Here is a 19,929-nt window from a genome sequence, read left to right as displayed (position 1 = left end):
CTGCAAGGGCCACCCGCCCTGCAGTGTCACCAGACCCCACAGCAGCCAGGCGGCTGACTCTGAAGGAGCCCTCCCTTCTCCTTTCCTGACTTGTTCCACACGACGTCCTCAAGGATGACAGAACGAGGAGATGCAATAGAAGCAAAATTAAACCCCAGACGTTTCATTTGATTTGAACATTGCTGCTTTAGCAATTTGAGGTCTCAAGTTGCCCCCACAAATTCCTTAAAACAAAGTATGTGCCGCTGACACTTGGCTCAGCGTCCCCCGGAGCAGTGATGACCAGAGTGATGACTGGCCATGCTTTCCCAAACACACCGTGGCAACCGCCTCAGCTGGTGTCTTCTAGTGAATGCTGTTTCTTTGTGCCTTAGTTTCAGTAGGTTTCTGATCCTGGGACGCGATCCCCCTCTTCTAGTTATCCAGCTTGCTGGCCATAGTTTCTCATAGCGGTCTCTTGTGATCTTCCTCTGGCACCGGTTATAATGTACAGTCTTTCATTTCTAGTTTTATCAAGTCTGTACAGAGCTATAACTAATGTGGAGATGGAGTCAGTGATAAAAAACTTCCCAACAAATAAAAGTCCAAGAATAGATGGGCTTCACTGGTGAATCCCAGCAAGCACTTAAGGGATTTTTAAAACTATTTTTATTTCCAAGTACACTAAAAAATTAAGGAAGCTTTAGGGCAAAGCTAAGTGAGACGAGGTGCATCAAATGAAAAGTAAAATGAAAAAATGTGGAAATGGCAACCTGCGTGAGCACAACCTTGGTGCTGAGTCATGCATCTCAGGCACTGAAGGGGCTCTGGACACTGTGGCCCGGGTGCGGTGTCCACGAGCCGAGGCAAAGCTGAGCACGGAAACATGCCCACAACCCACCAAGAACTGGCCACTGGACAAACTGCTGGACAACGTCAGTTGGTGACTTTATTTCTTACAAAAGTTACATTGAAAGAAGAGGTTGAAAAGTCAAGTATACTTGATTTGCACGTATTTGCCAAGTCTCACAGGATTCAACCACTTCGATAATTTTTATTGATAACCAGGATATACATATTAAAAGCCTCACACTGGAGCTCAGTACACACATCCAACCCCACTGACAGATGTGCAAATGAGCGTGCAGAATGATCTCGGGAACTCCTGTCTCCTGTTTGTCCTCAGCTGACTCAGCCCCCCACCCGCCTTTTCTGCAGTGACCGAGCCACCTCACCTCCGCCCTGCAGCCCGTTCCCCTTGGCCATGCCTGTTGTCAGGGTAGGCCCTCTGTGGTTCTGCGCCAGCCCTGGTCAGGAATGGTGAAGCCCTGGTCAGGACAGAGGATGGGTTAATTCAAACAAAAGCAAAATGGCTCACGGGTGAGCAGAGAGTCGTGGAGACCAAGCGGGAGATGCCCACTCTTCTCAGCATGGAAGGGGGCTCGGGACCCCAGACTGTGTCAGAGATGGTGGAATCCCGTAAAACATGGACAAACCAGGCAAGTTTAAGGCGAATCCCCAGGGTGGGGAGCTGTTTGCTTTCTGGCATAATTTTAAGCTCTGCACCAAGGGTCCTATTTTATCACTTGTGACATGGGTAGAGAAACAAACAAAATGATACCCAAAAAAGGTTAAGAATTTAAAAAATCAAACCAGTTGTTGCCATCCTGAATACTGTCTGCAGGCCAGGTCCACAGGTCTCCTGCCTCCAGGTCCCCTCCCCTTTGCAGGGCCTCGCCCACCTCCCGCAGGGTCAGCTGTGCAAGCCCGGGACCACAGAGGGGCCGGTATACATGCCGCTGATCTGGGCAGAACCACACAGCGTGGTTCCAAAGCCCTGTCATGCACCCCAGATCGTTAAACTGAAGACAGGAGGGAGGGCAACAGAGGACCACACAGGAATGACTGTTCTTTGGATCTCGATACTCTCTAGTATGCAATACATTCATGTAAACCCCACGGGAGGGGACCCCGCACAGCTCGCCTGTCTTCCCTGAAACATTGATTTCTAAAAAACAGCTTGTTTGCAGCACACCCCCATGACACATCGCCTGAACAACACAGCCCACTTTAAAACACACGTGCACGCACACACACTGACATGTGAGGACTTGCTCATGGGGTCAGGGCCCACCGGCCCCAGGCCAGGAGCGAGTGTACGGCCCTGCTGCTCCGGTAGCCCCCACGGGCTCCTACGTCCAGACCCCTCCTGGACCGAGGGGGCCCGAAGAGTCCCAGGGCCACTGACCATGGCATCCCTGTCCACTGGACTGGCTTTTCTTCATGATTGAGGAAAGCAGCTCGGCACATAGGATTATAACAACCCGTGTAACAGCCCACACAGCTTCCTAGAAAACGCTGAGCGTGTTAACAGACTCCTGACTGTGCAGGGAGGAAATGACATCTGGCTTCTCCGTGCAGCCACATCCCTTCATTACTGGATGGTGACGTCCCGCTCGCTGCAGGCCACTGGTCCATTTGCCCTCGGGGTCACAGGGGAGCTGTTGATACCCTTTCCAACCCCAGATAAATTAAGTCCTTGGCAAGTTCTGGAGTGACGAGAGGGCCTCACACTGAGAACTCTGGGGCCCCTTTCCTGGGTCTCGTCTGCAGTCGCCTGAACCGGAAGCCGACGAAGGGGTTCATCCAGAGCAGCGAGGGGGGGCCTCCAAAGACAGATTTCATCCCTTCCCACCGCAGCCGCCGCTCCCACGTCGGCTTCTCACTCTTCAGCCTCTCGATCTCCTGGGAGAGAAAGAAAAGCAAGTGGGCCGCAGCACCGGGAAAACCCTGGGCAGGTACTGAGCAGGAAGGGCAGGTGAGCGGTCACCACCCGAACCACACGTCCTGCCAGGTGCCAGTCCCGCGGGCCCCTGTGTACACGGGCCCCTGTGTACACAGCCAGGCCAGACCACGTCAGACATGGCTGGGCAGGGGCCTCCAGGTCGGTGCAAAGCTCAGGCAGTCCCAGGGCCACGAGGGGAGCCGGTCCTCCGGGCCAGGCACTGATCTTCCTTCCGGGTCTTACAGATACGTGTCAAGTGCCTGCTCGAGGCCTTCAGCTGAAAGGCATGAAGGCGATCCAGTCCCTGCAACTCACTCAGCTGCCAAGGGCGGGGTCTCCAAGAAACAGGGCATTTGCTGGCTCCACCTGCCTGGCTCTGTTGACTTTCAAATCAAAGGGACCCTTGAGCCCCAAGCTGTGCCCGGGGAGAGGGACACAAGCAGTGATGCCGTCATGGTCTATCGGGGCTACCCCGCCCACCTCCCAGGGAACACCAGGCCCTTGCGTCTACTGCCCACCCACTCTGGTGCACTGAGGCCGAACACAGCCAGTGGAGGAGGGGCGTACCGTCTCGTCATTGCATATGGAGTGGATCTGGGTGCCGAACATCACCGCGGTGAAAGTGAAAAACAGCAGACCCTCAAGGCACAGGAAGATTAACAGGATGACAGTGACCGGAGGGGAGAAGTCACTGCACTCTGCGAACGAGAGAGGGCTGGCTGTGACGGCACGTCGGAGCCGCAGGTGCGGGGGTCCAGCTCGCGGAAGGGCCCCCTCTGCGCCACGGCCCACAGAGGAGCTCACTTCATTCACAGGCGCACCTGCTGTCCGCCCGGAGCAGAGGGCGGCCCTGCCAGGCCAGCATTCACACCACCACGGCCTGGTCGGCAGACCTGAGATACCCCGTGTTTCCCCAGGTTTCTGTGGAGACTGTATTCGTGTACTGAACTGCGTATTAAAATACAGCTAAAGCCAGAGAAGATGGGAGTTGCCTGTGCCTACTCTAGCGAGCAGGGCGCACACATGAGTCCGTGCCGCACGCTCATCCTGGCTCATCCGATGGCTCTGAATGATGCCTGGACAGTGGCCAGAGCACATGCCAGGCCTGCGGGGACAATACGAGTTTTCACCCAGTCTCAGAAGTCTGCAGGATACAAATGGAACTCAGCAGAAAATATTAGCTGACTAAGGAAGACTCACTGTGTGTGTGTGTCATACTAGCTAAACGGCAGTGTGAGAACTTTCCCATATTCTCCTCTTAAAATGCTCCATTAATTCCTAAAACAACTGTGAGGATTTCCTCTAAAGCCAGAGGCCCCTTCCTCCGTCTCCCCTCACCGCAGCATGAGCAAGCGGAGCCACCCCCCAGGCCTACCTGTCCACTGTCCTCGGACGCAGGCGATGAACTGCAGCCCGCAGAGGACCAGCGCGTGCACGGATGCCAGAGCGATGTACATCTGCAGGGAGACACCAGTCAGCACGGTGCCAGGATCCGAGGGCACAGACCCGCGCGTCCACTGCTCCATCTCAGACTCAGGGTGTGGGAGGTGGGCAGTAGCAGAGAGGGGGAGCAGGTGACATGCCTCCCTGGGGTCTCTCGGGACCAAGGACAGTAACCAAGGACAGACTAACACACCGTGGGGAAACAGTTTAGTGACGACGGTGGGTCAAGGTATCCAGGAGAGAGTTAAGTCACAGTGAACACTTGGAGCAACACAGGCAACACACACTCATCTGCTGGGCGACTCCCCACCAGCGACAACACAGTTGTAATCTGAACCCGAGAAGGGACTGCAAGTCTGATGTCAGAGTAAACCTACACTCGCTCCAGGTAAGACTGTAGATAAAGAATTAAGACTCAATACAAGTCACTACATGAGTAGTGTCTTTACTCACAGTGAAGAGCACAAAAAATCTCTGATTCTTTTCTCCGACACAGTTGTTCACCCACGGGCAGTGATGGTCCATTTTCCGAATACATCTTTTGCAAATGCTGAAAAGGAGAAGTTAGATTTTCACTATTCTGTGCTCTGAGGAAATACCACCCACTGTAAACAGCTCTGCTGAGAGGCCCCCTAGGGGCTCCTGCCCCTGGGAAGGTGGGTGCTCAGGATGTCCTTTCAAAGTGGTCCCAGCGGGGGTCGCTCAGGCTGCCCTAAGGATGGGGGTCCAGTGGTGGGTATTCAGGCTGCCTGGAAATGGGTTCCCTGCTGTCAGTGGTGGGCGCCCAGGCCACCCTCCCTGCCCCTAAACCCCCTCCCTCCCGCCCCCCTCGCCCCAGGGGCAGAGCCGCCGTGCCTGCAGTGGTGGGCGCGCTCAGGCTTGATGCAGCAGCACTTGGGACACTTGTAGATCACCTCTCCAGGCTTCAGCTGCAGGCTCTCCATGTACTCTTTAGTAGCGTTTCCTTTGGGTACTGCCCCCTATGGTTTAATAACAATGTATTTTAGCTGGGAGGAATGAAGTTTTAAGAAAGAAAGAAAAAAAAACCCAGTAAATTTAGGAATTAGTCTAAGGTGTTATTTATAATGCTGTCATTGCCACTTATATCACTGTGAAAAATAGCTATTACTAACATAATGTAGGACCAGAAGTTTTGTTTTCATAAAAAATAAAATAAGCTATAAAATGAACTCAAATAGCACATTATCCTTCATAATTTGGCCAGTCACCTGGATTTTTCCAACTTCACGCAGGTCACGCCAGAGGCTGGCTGTTTGCTCAGCCACTCCCCTTCCACCCTGGGCTCTGGGCAGGGTGTCCCTGATAAGCACACCTACAGGTTTCCTATCAGCTGCAGCAGGGGATGGCTGAACAAAACAGTCTGAAAAAGGACTTTATCTCATATTTTAAAGCTACATAATGCTTCCCTGCAGACCTATCACAGACAAGCCTGGGGTGTGGCCCTGGGCCCCTGAACCCCCAGGTGTCCGGCCCCAGGGGTGTGAGTAGCAGCAGGGCTCTTCACAGGGTGTCCACGTGAGCCCCCAGCACTGGGGATCTGAGAAGGGCTGGGGAACCCTGTGTGCTGGGGGGCCATGGGCCACAGGCTGCAGGGTGGAGGGTTTGCTCTCTGGGCAGTGGACACAGGCAGTGAAAATCATGTCTGGGAGATCATCGTGGACACCATGGCCGTGTGGACTGGGAACAAGGCCTGGGTCTCGTTTCTGTGCCCCATGAGGCTTGTCCTGCACACGGAAACATGTTTCTGGAGAAGGAGCCCCACTAGGGAGGGGAGAGCAGGCGTGTAGGGACAGAAAGGGTCGGGGAGATGGCAGGGCACCGCTGTCAGCAGGAGTAAAGACAGAGTCCACTGCTGGGGATGCAGGGGCCGAGCCCAGCTCTGCGTGGCCGGGCCAACACAATGTCTGCAAAGCCCGGCGGGTGCGTGTGAAGACCGAGGACCACTGGGCTCCAAGGCGCCCAGGAGCCGGGCAGGCTGCCCTATCGCCAGAAGGAAGTGATGGGGGGAGGGTCACAGGTTCCTTAAGAAAGGGACCAGGTTTAGGAGTGTCACACCTTAGTTCTCACAGACACACACTCGCTGCTCCACAGTAAGCATGTGACCCCCACCCCCTTAAGAGGGCTCCTACGAACTCAGAGGACAGATGTGCAGCCTGAGGGGGATACGCATCGGGCGACACGTGGTGACCAGACAGTGAGGAGATGAATGCATTTTCTGATCCTTTTTGCTCAGAGCCCTGGGCAGCTGCCTTGATCCCCCTCGGGGCTGCTGGATGACTCCCCCAGGTTCCTGCAGCTGGTGACTTGCGCTTGATTCTGTTGCCAGAGACATGCTCTCCAGGCCAACTGTGGAGCAGAAGGGCTGGCCTGGGTCTCCTAGGCCAGGGTCTTGCCAAGACACACAGCAGGAGTGCCTGCTTCCTCCGCACCAGCTGGACCCCTCTTCACCCCACCAAAGGAACCTCCTGGATACCTGAGGCACTTTTCCTCAAGCTCACGTTCACATTCCAGCCATTTGCAGGGCACGTTTTTTTGTTGGTATCTGCCCAGAACCATGGTCCCCAGCCCCACGTCCTACCCCAGTGCAGCCTGGGTGCTCCCCTGGGCACAGTCCTGATGGCTTCCCTGCAGCCTCTCCTGGCGCCTGACCTCTAATCCGCGCTCCCTGAATATACCCCGACAGCACTTCCATCTGGGTGCCGTGTGTGCTCCTGGGACGCTGCGGACCAGGCCGCCAGCCTGTGCCCAGGAACTCGAACCCCGAGGCCATGGGAGCGCGAGGCCCTCCAGCCACAGCCTGGACCTGGCAGGAAAGCCCGGCGAGGGCGGGCACTCACGGGGTCGGTGAGCATGGTCCGCAGGTGAGAGGACAGGGCGAGCACCGCCAGGCAGTTGAAGACCACCCCGTTGACCACGGAGTACCAGAAGTCCTCAGAGGGCAGCAGCATGACGAACGTGACCACAAAGTCCGCGTACACGACCAGCAGCCAGGTCAGCGCGGCGCAGATCATGCCGCAGCCGTCGCGGATGAACCACACCCTGTCGGCCACGTCGGCCTCGGCGGGGGAGGCGGCCGCGGAGTCGTAGCTGTCATTCTCAGTCAGCAGAGGGTGGTGCTCGACGTCCCGCAGCCGGTGTCCTGAGGACGGCATGGTTTCCCTGCGGGAAGGGGCGAGGGGACACATGGTCACCAAGGCTGCCCAGCCACGCCTCAGCAGGATGACGCAGGGCACGGGCCAGACATACACTGTGGGGCCCAGGCTCCCGAACCCGAGGGGATGAGGCCTGGGCACCCCTGCTGCCCACGCAGCACCCACAGCCCATGCAGGTCAGCGGCTGGGAGGCTGGCGGACAGGCGACTCCTGCTGCTCGTGTCCACGCTGGCCCCCAGACATGGGGCTCAGGACCCTCCCCCATGGTTCTCCATCTCACTCTGCGTGTGCTCTCCCTCCCCCCGAGTTCTAACTCTTTGGCGATGGGTGAGCATGTTTTCGAGGCAGGCTCCCAGTTTAATCTCCACCTTTCCTTTACGTTGTTCCTAGAATGCCCTTCCTCTCTCATTCTCGACAGGTCCCCTCACTCACTGGTCTGTTCTGACAACTCTCCCACATTTCCTGGGAAATTACCTCATAGGTGAGAACACGTAGGGTCAGAAACTAAAGATAAACTTGCAGTTTTTCCTCATAAACATTCTGCTTCTTTACCCATATAACCTCCTCTCATCTCATTTACAACCAAATGCAATAGCATGAAGTTGAACCCTCTCTCAGATCTGGTGAGTGGCCTGGTGATCGCCACACAAGCTTCCTACTGGGTCATACAAGTCCACCAAGGCTGAGAAAGCCCTCTGGCCAGACTCCCTCTGCTGCATGGCTACTCCTCAGGTAGGATGCAGGCTATGAGAAGTGGTACCTGGGTGCTGGGCAGGGAGCAGGGCCATGCGTCCAGAGACGCAAGAGCCTTTTGTCAGAGCACGGTTGTCTGGTCCCGAAATAGGGCACAGATGGCAGCTCTGACTTTGAGGAAGAGTGTGCACACACAACAACAGGGGGGCTGGAGGGGTGGGCTGGGATCGTCCCAGAAGCATGTTAGGGTCCTGCTGTGTGCCTCAGAGCCACATGTGTGAAACCCACCAATCAGATAGTCTGATACCCTACAGTTACTTCAAAGATTTTCAAGAAGGCAGTCCACGAACGCCGGGGGGGCTGGGCTGCACACACCAGGCTCTCTGCGATCAAGCGCAGGCGCCTTCTGCTGCATCACAGCACGCACGCCCGCCACATCAGTGCAGCAGGAAAGGAGGGGAGGAAGTGGAGAAACTGCTCCCTCACGCTCAACTCAGCTACAGACACCGGGAACATGAGAGCAAACGGCACAGCAACCAGCGCTGCAGCCCCAGGGCGAGGGCACAGCCTCACCCTACACCGTCTTCACGGAGTGCTCTGTATTCAGGTTGCTGGTCAGGAAGCAACAGTTAGAACTGGCCATGGAACAACAGACTGGTTCCAAATAGGAAAAGGAGTACGTCAAGGTTGTATATTGTCACCCTGCTTATTTAACTTACATGCAGAGTACATCATGAGGAACGCTGGGCTGGAAGAAGCACAAGCTGGAATCAAGATTGCCGGGAGAAATATCAATAACCTCAGATATGCAGATGACACCACCCTTATGGCAGAAAGTGAAGAGGAACTCAAAAGTCTCTTGATGAAAGTGAAAGAGGAGAGTGAAAAGGTTGGCTTGAAGCTCAACATTCAGAAAACGAAGATCATGGCATCTGGTCCCATCACTTCATGGGAAATAGATGTGGAAACAGTGTCAGACTTTATTTTTGGGGGCTCCAAAATCACTGCGGATGCTGACTGCAGCCATGAAATTAAAAGACGCTTACTCCTTGGAAGGAAAGTTATGACCAACCTAGATAGCATTTTAAAAAGCAGAGACATTACTTTGCCAACAAAGGTCCGTCTAGTCAAGGCTATGGTTTTTCCAGTGGTCATGTATGGATGTGAGAGTTGGACTGTGAAGAAAGCTGATCGCCGAAGAATCGAGGCTTTTGAACTGTGGTGCTGGAGAAGACTCTTGAGAGTCCCTTGGACTGTAAGGAGATCCAACCAGTCCATTCTAAAGGAGATCGATCCTGGGTGTTCACTGGAAGGTCTGATGGTAAAGCTGAAACTGCAATACTTTGGCCACCTCATGCGACGAGTTGACTCACTGGAAAAGACTCTGATGCTGAGAGGGACTGGGGGCAGGAGGAGAAGGGGACGACAGAGAATGAGATGGCTGGATGGCATCACCGACTCGATGGACATGAGTTTGAGTGAACTCCGGGAGTTGGTGATGGACAGGGAGGCCTGGCGTGCTGTGCTGTGATTCATGGGGTCGCAAAGAGTCGGACATGACTGAGCGACTGAACTGAATCGAGAGAAACTCGAAAGCACAGTGTGTTGACCGATGATCAAGCAGATGTCACATCATGGCTTTTCTACTTCCATGGCTAGTTTAATGGGATTTTGTCTACATCCCTGAATCTGTTTCTCCTCATGTTAAATCAAGCCTCGCTTCCCAGAACACCGGGAGCAACACTGCAGATCTCCACTGTTTAAGGGACAGCCATCCAAGCAAAACCTTTCCAGTCATGTAGATAGGAGAACTACCCTCATCTTGTAACTCCTGCTAATAATTGGGATCGTGTTCCAGGGACACACTCTCCTCTTAGAGTAGGTGGTCAGCGAACCATTGACAGGAGGTGACCATTAACCATCAACAGGGTACAAGTTAGCGTGAGTAGTTAAGAGAGGAAACAGTGATTATATACCTAAGGAAACACTTACCTCACAAATTATTACTGGACATTACTTGAACATTTTGTGCCTTTTCTTCAGGATCTTAAGGTGCATACTGTCCTGTGTGATAGGATCTGAAAGATAGTAAAATTTAATTAGAAAAGTTGCCTGTTCTGGCATTCAGAACTATCTTTAACTATGAAATCAGGACTCCTGTAGGTTTTCATTACTAGTAAATTGACAGAATCCTGAAAATTTTAAACCTGTCCATTTTACCCCCATTACTTTAGCCCTGGTTTTAAATAAAACCTGTAGGTCAAAATCCCTTGAGAAAGAGCCCTGGGGATAATCTAGACCAAATCTAGTCAACCTGCATTTCAACAGGCAACCGTTTTACCGGCCACAGCCAAGGACAGCACAGACGAGGGTGAGGGGTGAGAGGTGCGCCGGGGGGTCTGGGCAGGGGGCACAGAGGCGAGTGAGTGGGTGGGTGGGGAGGAACCTCTGGGGCGCCTCCCACTGGGCACTGGCAGGAGGGCGAGGGGCACAGCCTTCCTGGAAGCACTCGTCTGGCCCAAGAAGAAAGGCCGACTGACAGCACGCGGTGGGGGTGTCCCCCAGAGATGCCAGACTGCCGCCGGGCTCCCCAAGAGCAGGGCCGCCAGAGGCCAGCTGACCGCGGACGCCGTCCCCTCCACGTGCCTGGAGGAAGCCCCGACTGGGTCTCAGGAGAGACAGGGCCCCAGAAAGAAACCCAAGGGAAACAGGAATTGAGAGCAGGTATAACGCACAGGGAAGAAAAGCGAAGAAATGAGACAAAGAAGTACATTCTGGGGACTTCCTGCTTACTGAAGAATAAAAGCATGATAGAGTTTTAGAATCTTAAAAGCAGGATTGGAAGAGAGAGTGGGAAGCCTCCCAGAAAGGAGAACTAAACAAAAAAGAGCCAGGGAAAATAAATTAGGAGTTTGAGATTAACAGATACACGCTACCATACAGAGACTAGATAAGCAACAAGGACCTGCCGTATAGCACAGGGAACTGCGTTCCATACCGTGTAAGAGTGATAATGGCAAAGAATCTGGAAAAGACTACACATGCGCGTGCGTATATATATATATCATTGAATCACTTTGCTGTACCCCTGAAACTGACACAAAATTGTAAGTCGACTAAAAAACAAACTGAAAAAAAAAAAAGGAGAGAAAAGGAATCAGAGAACCAACTTCCAAACAACGGGATGTCTGGCAAAGGCAGCCCCCAACCTTGGCACAGTCCTTCCTTGGCACAGCTCCACTGCCGCCCCGGCCCCAGCACCTCAGGGCTGGTCCGCTCCATTTGCATCCAGTGTCCACCAAGGTAACACTGCTCTGCAGGGCAAACCCTCGGCTCGTGTCTCTTTTCTGAAACCAAGACCCCTGACCTAAGACGCCAGAGGGCTGGTGTGGAGGACGGCGAGGTGACAGGGCGCTGGTGGGACTGAGGAGCAGGCATGCTAAGCTTCCCTGGTCCACGAAAACGGGCTCTGGGCCCCCCCAGGAACCGGGGGCTGCTTGCCGCTTCCTGGCCACGCGAGCCCCCTTCTGCGGCGCTGGCTCTGAGGTCAGGCTCACCTGCCCACCCTCCATGCTGAGCTGGACAACCTCCTGCCCACGGCCAGCGCTGGCCCGCACACCAAGGTTCTCTGGTGTACCTGTGACTCTGAGGCCCTTGGGAACCCTTTTAGTAACAGATGCAGCCGTGAACCACAAGCTGCTTAAACTAAAGTAGGTGACTTTCTTTTTGATAACTTTATTTTATAATTTTATGTATATATTTTTCGCTGTGCTGTGTCTTCATTGCTGTGCAGGTTTTCCTCTAGTTGCAGAGAGCAGGGGGTACTCTCTAGTTGGGGTGCGTGGGGTTCTCATTGCCGCGGCTTCTCTAGTTGCGGGACACGGGCTCTACAGCATGTGGGCCTCAGCAGTTGCGGCTCCCCAGCTCCAGAGCACAGGCTCAGGAGTGCTGGTGCTCGGGCTTAGCTGCTCCACGGCATGAGGGACCTTCCCAGATCAGGGATCGAACTTGTGTCTCCTGCATTGGCAGGCGGATTCTTTAACCACTGAGTCACCAGAGAAGCCCAGAGGTGACTTTTAAAATATGGCATTTACATATAATAACTTTATTCAAATATCTATGCAGTAGTCAGCAACTTTAAATGCTGAATAACATGCTGAACCAGTAATGCCTACTTAAGCTGAGTAATATTTTCCAATTTTCCTTCACATTCATTCTGAATATCTTCAAATGAGCTTATATTAGCACTGTTGTAAAAGAAAACTGACTCTGCAAAACACAGGTCAGCGCATCCCAGGCCTCAGGCTTAAGCAGAATCTCTACAATGAGGCCAAATCCCCAGTTACTTTCATAAATTTTAAAAAGTAACCAACACAGCAACCACTTGGGAAAGTGGTCTGGCACTTTCTCTGAGTTAAACCAACACCCGCCCTGTGACTCGGAAATTCCACTTCTAGGTATTTACCTCAAGGTGAATGTGACCCGGGCTTCCCAGGTGGCTCAGTGGTAAAGAATCCGCCTGCCAATGCAGAGATGTGAGTTTGATTCCTGGGTCAGGACAATCCCCTGGAGAAGAAAATGGCAACCCACTCCAGTATTCTTGCCTGGGAAATCCCACAGAGAGGGGAGCCTGGTGGGCCACAGTCCACGGGTTTGCAGAGTCGGACATGACCGAGTGACTGAGCACACACGCAAGAGTATGAACAGAAAACATGTATAGAACTGTTCACAGCTGCTCCACAGCTGCTCCGTTCATCACACCCACCAAACCAGAAAACCCAAACATCCCTCACCAGGGGATGAACAAACCAACCATGGTTATTCATACAACTCATACTAAAAGACGGGGGAGGTTAGATACATGCCACAATGTGGCTAAGTGAAAGAAACCAGCCACAGAGGAACCATTCACAGGAGTCAGTCTCCCTGGCCCTCTAGCCAAGCGAAGCTAATGTGCTGGACCACAAGTGGGAAGCACGGAGACCCCAAGGCAGCTTTCTGATTTGATGCAAAGCCCCCGACGTGGACAGGGCGGCAGGCTACGCAGACACGCGCACTGTCAGGACGAAACTCAACAAACTGTTAAAGGACGGTTAGGGGCTTCCCTGGTGGCCCAGTGGCTAGGATGCCACTCCTAAGATAGGGGGCCCGGGTTCAGTCCCTGGTCAGGGAACTAGATCCCGCATGCTGCAACGAAGACTCAGCACAGCTGAATACATATTTTAAAATAAAAAAATACGCACTTAAAATTGTCTGTTCCATTTTACATGAATTATTCCTCAGCTAAGAAATGAAGAGAGAAAATACCCAGCATAGGTGCGTGTGCAGGCGTGAAGGGTGTGAACAGCCGCCTTGTGGGTACACGCCCCGCAGACACTGCTTGCTGAGCCAGGCCGTCTCAGTTTACCCTTAACAGTAGCTGTGGGCAGGTGTCTCGTTAATCTCTTCCCCTAATGTTTTCTCCTCAGGCCTATAGACAGAAAATTCATCTCATAAACAAACTGAAAACAAGGAAACAAAAGCCATCAGTGTTCTCTGGTGATCAGTTGCTACTGCAGCAGCAGGAATGTCTGCCCTAGAGTCTGGTGTTCACGTTACATCAACACGCTGCTTTTACACTCAGCGTCATTCCACTCTTCAGACACCCACTGCTGACCTATAAAAAAGAGCAGTAAGCAGATCTCTGCCTCGGGCACAGAGGCGGCGTGAGAAGCAGACACAGCGCAGAGATCTGCTGCGTTCAGATATGGGGGCAGGCCCCCAAGCTCCGGACTCCACGCAAGGCCCGCAGGATGCTCGACCACAGACAGGCCCCCGGCCCACGAGGGCTCTCACACCGGAGATGGGAACCAGCCTGCTAAGTGGTGTCTCGGTGTTTCCCCCCAGTGACAGGCAGAGAGGGTGATGACGGAGAGAGCTGACAACAGCTCCTCCTGTCCAGAGAACAGAAAGGTGTCCACTAGGAACGCAATGGTCCAAGAGGCACGGAGGCAGGAAAGGGAACCCCCAGGCTGCAGCACCACCACCCGCCACCCCCAGCGTTAAGGAAGGCAGGGAAGGAGGCTGGGGCTGCCCAGGAAGCACCCAAAGGCCAAGCTAGGGCATCTGGAATTCTACACTTCGTTCTGCTGCAAAGGGAGACACTGGGGTTTTGGTAAACAGATGTTTTTGAGCCATCACTGACAAAGTGTGACTGGAGGGAAGGAGGAAGGCAAGCAACCAGGAGGGCTTGCCAGGACCCACAGCAGGGCCAGGAGGGAGCAGATGGGGCCGGCGCACGATGGCTGGAGCCGCCAGCACACACAGGCCTGGAGCGTGGGCTCAGGAGCCAGGTGGCCTGAGGCTGGGTCAGCAGGGGCACGTGTGTGTGATTTACCCTCTTCAATGATCCACCCTGGTGTACTTTCCATCATTTGGTCTAAAATTCATTATCTAGATTTCCTGTTATTTTCTCAACTTACTATGATGTAAGAGAAATAACTATGAAAAAATAAGCTTCCAGGGAGAATTTTAAGAACTCCAAGGAGGTGCTATCACTGGGGATAACAGGAAGATTTCACACATGGCCCCGCAAACGGGCTGCCCTGTAGCAGGGGAGGCTTAGGAGAAGGGCAGCACGCCTGCAGCCCGGTGTAAGTGAACCGGCACAGGCCCGGGTGAGATGGGGAGACAAGAGACACAGGCTCCTCACTGAGGCTGATGGGGAGGGAAGCGTGCGGATCACCTAGCCCCATGCATTCACTGCAACTGCAATTATGTTGTTAAATGTTCCTTCCATCCATTTGCAGTCATGAAAGATTTAGTTCGGGCTTTCAAACCAGACCAATAATGTATGCCATATGAACCGCTATTTTCTTCTCAAATTACTGAAGCTGAAGAACGGAATATTAACCTTTGAGGGAAAAAAAACAACGGACCGAAGCCAAGTCTCAGTGGTATGCTGGCACATCGGCCGTTCTGTGAACAGTAAACTTATGCAACCTCTCTCGAAAGGTCTTTCATACTAAAACAAGAGAGGACAAACTGAGAGAAACAGAAGGAGCCAAGGCTGTCGGTGGCGGTGGGGGCGACACTGGCTTCTTCCCCTTCCCCGCCAGCCACTCCTAGACTCATGGCGGGCCCTTCTCTTCCACAGATACCTCAGTGTTGGGGTGCTCAGGCAGGGTCTTGGGTTTTCCTCATTGGCTGTGTGCTCTCCAAATGATCTCCAAGAGCTCAGTTCCGTGAAGTTAGAGAAGATGCATGTGGGAAACCCCCAAACGAAGAATGTGCTGTTGAGTGTCTCTGACCGGCTACTCATCAAGACCACAGTCAGATCAAAGCAGAAACCCCTCCACCCACCAGACTGTTCGGATCCCATCTTGTCATCTTGATAAATGGCACCTGCACCACCATCTTGTTGCCAAAGTCAAAAATCGAGACACACCCTTCACTTCACTTTTCTCGCCCAGCTCCCCACACTTCACCCATCAGCAGGTCCTGTGGGCTTGACTTTCAAAACCTGCCTAATGTGAGCCACCCTCCACCAGCCTGCCTAGCCCAATCAAGGCTCAGGAGCTCTCACCTGGGCTGCATGAACCAGCACTGTTATACACTCGTGGCCTCTGCGCAACCCCCAACCTACTCCCTGGCCCCTAACCCATTCCCCAATCAGCATCTGGAGCCAGTTTTAACAGAGAAGTCAGACCCTGCCGCTCCCGCGTCTATCAAAACCAGCCAGTGGCTGCCTCTACAGTTAGAACAAAACCCCCAGGCTTCCCGTGTGGCTGCACAGCCTTACCGCCCAGGGCCTGTGGACCTCACCTCTCACCTCCCTCCCACCCCAGCTGTCTCGTTCTGCTATCATCATATCAATGGAATGTTCTACCCATATCCCCGGCACACCCTGAACTCTGCAAATACCTGTTGAGTAAGAGAAGAGGAAGCAAAAATGAAGCCCACAGGAACATGAAAAGAATAGGGAAAAGTGTCAAAAGTGGGGTCAGATGGGGGGCAGGTAATGTGGACAGCTTAGGACCAGGGCGGGGGGAGGGAGAGACCCCCAGTAGCAGGGTTTATTCTGGGTGTGTCACCAGGAGTGCACAGGCTGCATGAAGCAGGCTCGAAGCCACATGGACAAAATACCAAAGCTCCCACCTTTATCCCCGTACCATAGCCACAGCGTGTCAGTCAAGTGGGGGTCTGTTTAAGAAAAAAAAACTTCGGAGTTTTGACTCCAAAGCCCTTGTTCTTCCATTAAAACACACGGCCACCCAGAGCACTTGGTTTTAGAAAATGCATTCTGTAATAGAGTAAGTTTTGGAAATACAGAACGCTAAGAATTAAAAAGCATTTCAACCAGGATAACGCTGTAAAAGCCTGTCTCAAGAGTAGCTGGAAGCCTCTCTATCCTGACTGCTCCTGCTAATTACTGGGGCTGCACAAACCCCATGCCCTCTCCCAGAATGACCTAAACCGCCGGCTTAACAGAGCTGGCCTCTCCTCCCATTAACTGATAATGCTCCCCGCACACCCAGCGTTTACTATGCACCTTCCCCTCGAGACCCAAGTCCTCCTCCCCATCACTCCTCCTAGGAGCTGCTGACACTTCTGTTACCGCTTGGCCCTTTCCCTGCCCACCTTCCCACAACCCAAGCTTAGGCTCCCTCACCTTTGGCTGTCCCTCTGCAGAATCCTAACCGATAGAGAGGCCAAACCTTGGGGCCATGGCATTCAGGGCTCCACTCAATCTGGCTCCCAGGCCTCTCCCGGCTCTTCACCCAGCCTTCCCGCTGTTTCCCTGCTGTGTCCGTGGACACACCCCCCCCCACCCCCTGCCCCGTGCTTCTGCTCCTGCTGTCTCCTCCGTTTAGAAGACTCCCACTCTGCCCAGCAAGATCATTCATTCACCAAACATTTACCAAGCACCCAAGACACACAGAGCACTGCAGGATAACAAGGTGTTTCAAAACTATGAGGTGCTGTTCCAATATAAGGTGTTGTCTTGGCCCCACGAGGAGTCTGGATTTTACCAAACAATTAAGAAAATTCCACTGGCGCTTTTTCAAGAATGGAATCAAGCAGTAATCGAGACAAGAACACGTCTGTAGATAGAGACAAAGAGGTGGGTGAAAGAGAAAACAAAAATCAGAGGCACATGACTGATGAAATGCCATCCCAGAACAGGCAGACCACAGTACAGACACGTTAAACTGTTCCCTCTAGACTTTGTAGCTGACCAGCTCTGCAGGTGGCTCAACTCTTCTTGGGTGCTACAGCTGAAGGGTCACACACAAGCTGTTGACGTGACACTGGTTTGGGGACAAAAGGGAGCAAGAGTAAGTGTTCGGGACTCTATATTTTATGCTCTGCCCTAGTGTTTGATTTTTTTTAACAAAACAAGTGTGTATTAATTTTATAATTAAACCATTACTTTAGGGAATTCCCTGGCAGTTCAGTGGTTAGGACTCTGTGCTTTCACTGCTTAGAGCATGGGTTCAATTCCTGATTCAGGGAACTAAGTTCTCACAAGCCTCAATGTGTGGCCAAAAAATTAAATAAAATATTACTTTAAAGAAACATACCCCCCCCAAAAGACTCTGATGTTGGGAAAGATTGAAGGCAGGAGAAGGGGATGACAGAGGATGAGATGGTTGGATAGCATCACGGACTCAATGGACATGAGTTTGAGTGAACTTTGGGAGTTGGTGATGGACAGGGAAGCCCGATGTGCTGCAGTCCATGGGGTCGCAAAGAGTCGGACACGACTGAGCGACTGAACTGACTGACCCCCAAAAAGCTGCTTCAAAAAACTATCCTTAGAGCTGTTCAGCGTGGTCGGGAGCAGGGAAGGTCTGGAATCATCAGGCAAACTACTACTCAACTCATCCCAAGCATTAACTTCATGTGTGAACTTTCTGTTTGGTCCAGTTCCTCAAATTAACAAAGATGATATTACTTATGTCACCAAAAAGGTCCAAGCCTGAAGGGAACGGTTTCAGTAAAGCGGAAAGGCGCGTCCAGACTTGACTGGCTCAAGACAGTTCTTGCAGAGAGCTCCGTTCAGCACTTTCTCTCTCACTGAGGCCATTCTAGTCATGCCAGTGCTCCCCAATTCACCCACTGTAATCGAGGCAGGCTCTGAGTCACTGGTTAAACAAAAACAGAAAACTTCTATATACATGTCTATTCACCTGACTTTGACGTGAGATGTGTGCAGAGAGTTCCAGCTGTTGTTTTATGAATTCTTTAGGAAATTTGTGAAATCCATCTCACAACTCAAAAGTCAACCTACCAGCCTCTCTCTGGAAAGTACACAATCCAAATAGTGTCCATCACTCCGACCCTTCCATTTTCACCAGAATGTTCAAGAGATGCGATTTAATATGTGTGTTCCATCCCATTTTTCAAATACCCCCAGAGACTTTCTCTTTAACCAAGTATCCCGACTTACTAACAAGCAAATTTAACAAGGTGACTTTTAAAAGTTGCCTTCAGTTTCATAAAAGTTGTAAGACAGTATCAAAAAACTAGGTCTGATTTTGAAAAAATTAAAGTTGTAAAAGTATCAGAAGATTCAATTCACCATCTTTGGGGTGAATAGTCTAAGAAGGAATCTGTGTTGCCTGAGATTTCTAGACCTCGAGCAAGGGGCCCGAGATTGGCGGACCGGCTTTTAGCTTTCTAGACCGAGATTTGAGACAGTAGCAGTAAAAAAAGATAAATCTATGTGCATTAAATACAAATGCTAAGCAGACTGCAAATGTTAAACACTGAGGCATTGACTGAACTGCACTTTACAGGACCTGGTCAGTAAAAGAAGCTACAAAGCAGCTATATGGACAGTTCTTACACTCACAAAACCGGTTACCCACAAGCCAATAAAGTGTCTCCATCCAACAGCGAAGAACGACTTAGTTCCAGCAGCAATGACTCCTCAGGAGAGATGATTCTGGCTGCAGCAAGATTCAAACATTGCCCTGAAGGCTGACCTGACTGTCCCAGGTGGCCTGGTAGGTAACCCCCGAAAAGATCCTGGGCAGAGAAACAGAAGAGGAGGGAGCTGGGCAAAGAACAAAAAAGAAAAACTAAAAATGTATAAAGAAGTGAAGAACCGGTGCATTTGAGAAGCCATAGGCGATGTTTAAGAAAGCCCATTGTAATGCTTGCCCATAAACTACTCTTTACAGCTTACAGAAGGTTTATAGCTACTATGTCTTCTGGCCCTACCAACAACCCCCTTATTAGCTATCAAAAGGAGGGAACTGTGGCTGGGAGAGCTGAGTGTCACGCCCAAGGTCAGGCAACAAGCTGGGGCTGCAATTCGGGCCCTACCCCGAGAGGTGCACCAAGGAGTGACAAGGAGACACCTGGCAGAGGAAGGAGTCAAGCGCCAGCACAGAGGTGCCCCGAGAGGCGCCCGGGAAGGTCGCAGGTGCGGCGGGGAGCGGTGGAGCAGGACAGAGTAAGGGGCCCGAGACTGGCGGCCGGCGGCGCCCCGGAGCGGCCGGGAGAGCCGGGTGCCAGCAGCCCGCCCGACCCGGCCCGCCGCGCTCACCCGAGGCCCGGACGGGGTCGCCCGGCGCTGCGGCTCCTCCCGATCGGCGGCGGCGGCGGCGGCGGCGGCGACTGCAGCGGCCGAGGCAGGGACGCATCATGCGGCCGCGCTCATGGCCGAGCCACGGCGGGCCCCGCGGCTCGGCTCGGCCCCGCCGGGCCGGTCGGAGGGGGGTCGGCCGCCCAGGGGAACACGAGACCCGGAGGCCGGCCCGGGAAGCGCGGAGGCTCGGCTCCCGGAAGTGAACCGCGCGGGGTCGGCGGCGCCGCGCTTGCGCAGATCCGGCCGCGCTGCGGCGGGGGCGGGGCTTCTGCGACTCT

General features: G+C 53.0%; 1 protein-coding gene across 4 annotated transcripts; it reads right to left on the bottom strand.

Moving 5' to 3' along the window:
- Positions 1-906: 906 nt before the first annotated feature.
- ZDHHC7 (zDHHC palmitoyltransferase 7) lies at positions 907-19,844 on the bottom strand. Of its 4 annotated transcripts, none has more exons than XM_055413022.2 (9): positions 19,610-19,844; positions 18,927-19,114; positions 10,066-10,151; positions 7,066-7,387; positions 5,063-5,187; positions 4,661-4,757; positions 4,140-4,221; positions 3,332-3,462; positions 907-2,724 (listed from the first exon to the last, which is right to left on the bottom strand). In XM_055413022.2, exons 4-9 carry the CDS (start codon positions 7,378-7,380, stop codon positions 2,548-2,550), a joined length of 927 nt encoding a protein of 308 aa, XP_055268997.1. In that variant the 5' UTR covers positions 7,381-7,387; positions 10,066-10,151; positions 18,927-19,114; positions 19,610-19,844; the 3' UTR covers positions 907-2,547. The 4 variants fall into 4 exon arrangements, with proteins under 4 accessions (XP_055268997.1, XP_055268995.1, XP_055268994.1 ...); XM_055413020.2 differs by having other exon boundaries at positions 18,927-19,086; XM_055413019.2 differs by lacking the exon at positions 18,927-19,114 and having other exon boundaries at positions 19,610-19,843.
- Between the last annotated feature and the right edge of the window lie 85 nt (positions 19,845-19,929).

This window comes from Moschus berezovskii, chromosome 22 (assembly GCF_049115385.1).
Source record: "Moschus berezovskii isolate FMDL1 chromosome 22, NW_MosBer_1.0, whole genome shotgun sequence".
In the NCBI taxonomy this organism is placed as follows: Eukaryota; Metazoa; Chordata; class Mammalia; order Artiodactyla; family Moschidae; genus Moschus; species Moschus berezovskii.
The sequence above is the reverse complement of the archived record's forward strand: the minus strand, read 5'-3'. Positions and strand labels throughout refer to the sequence as shown.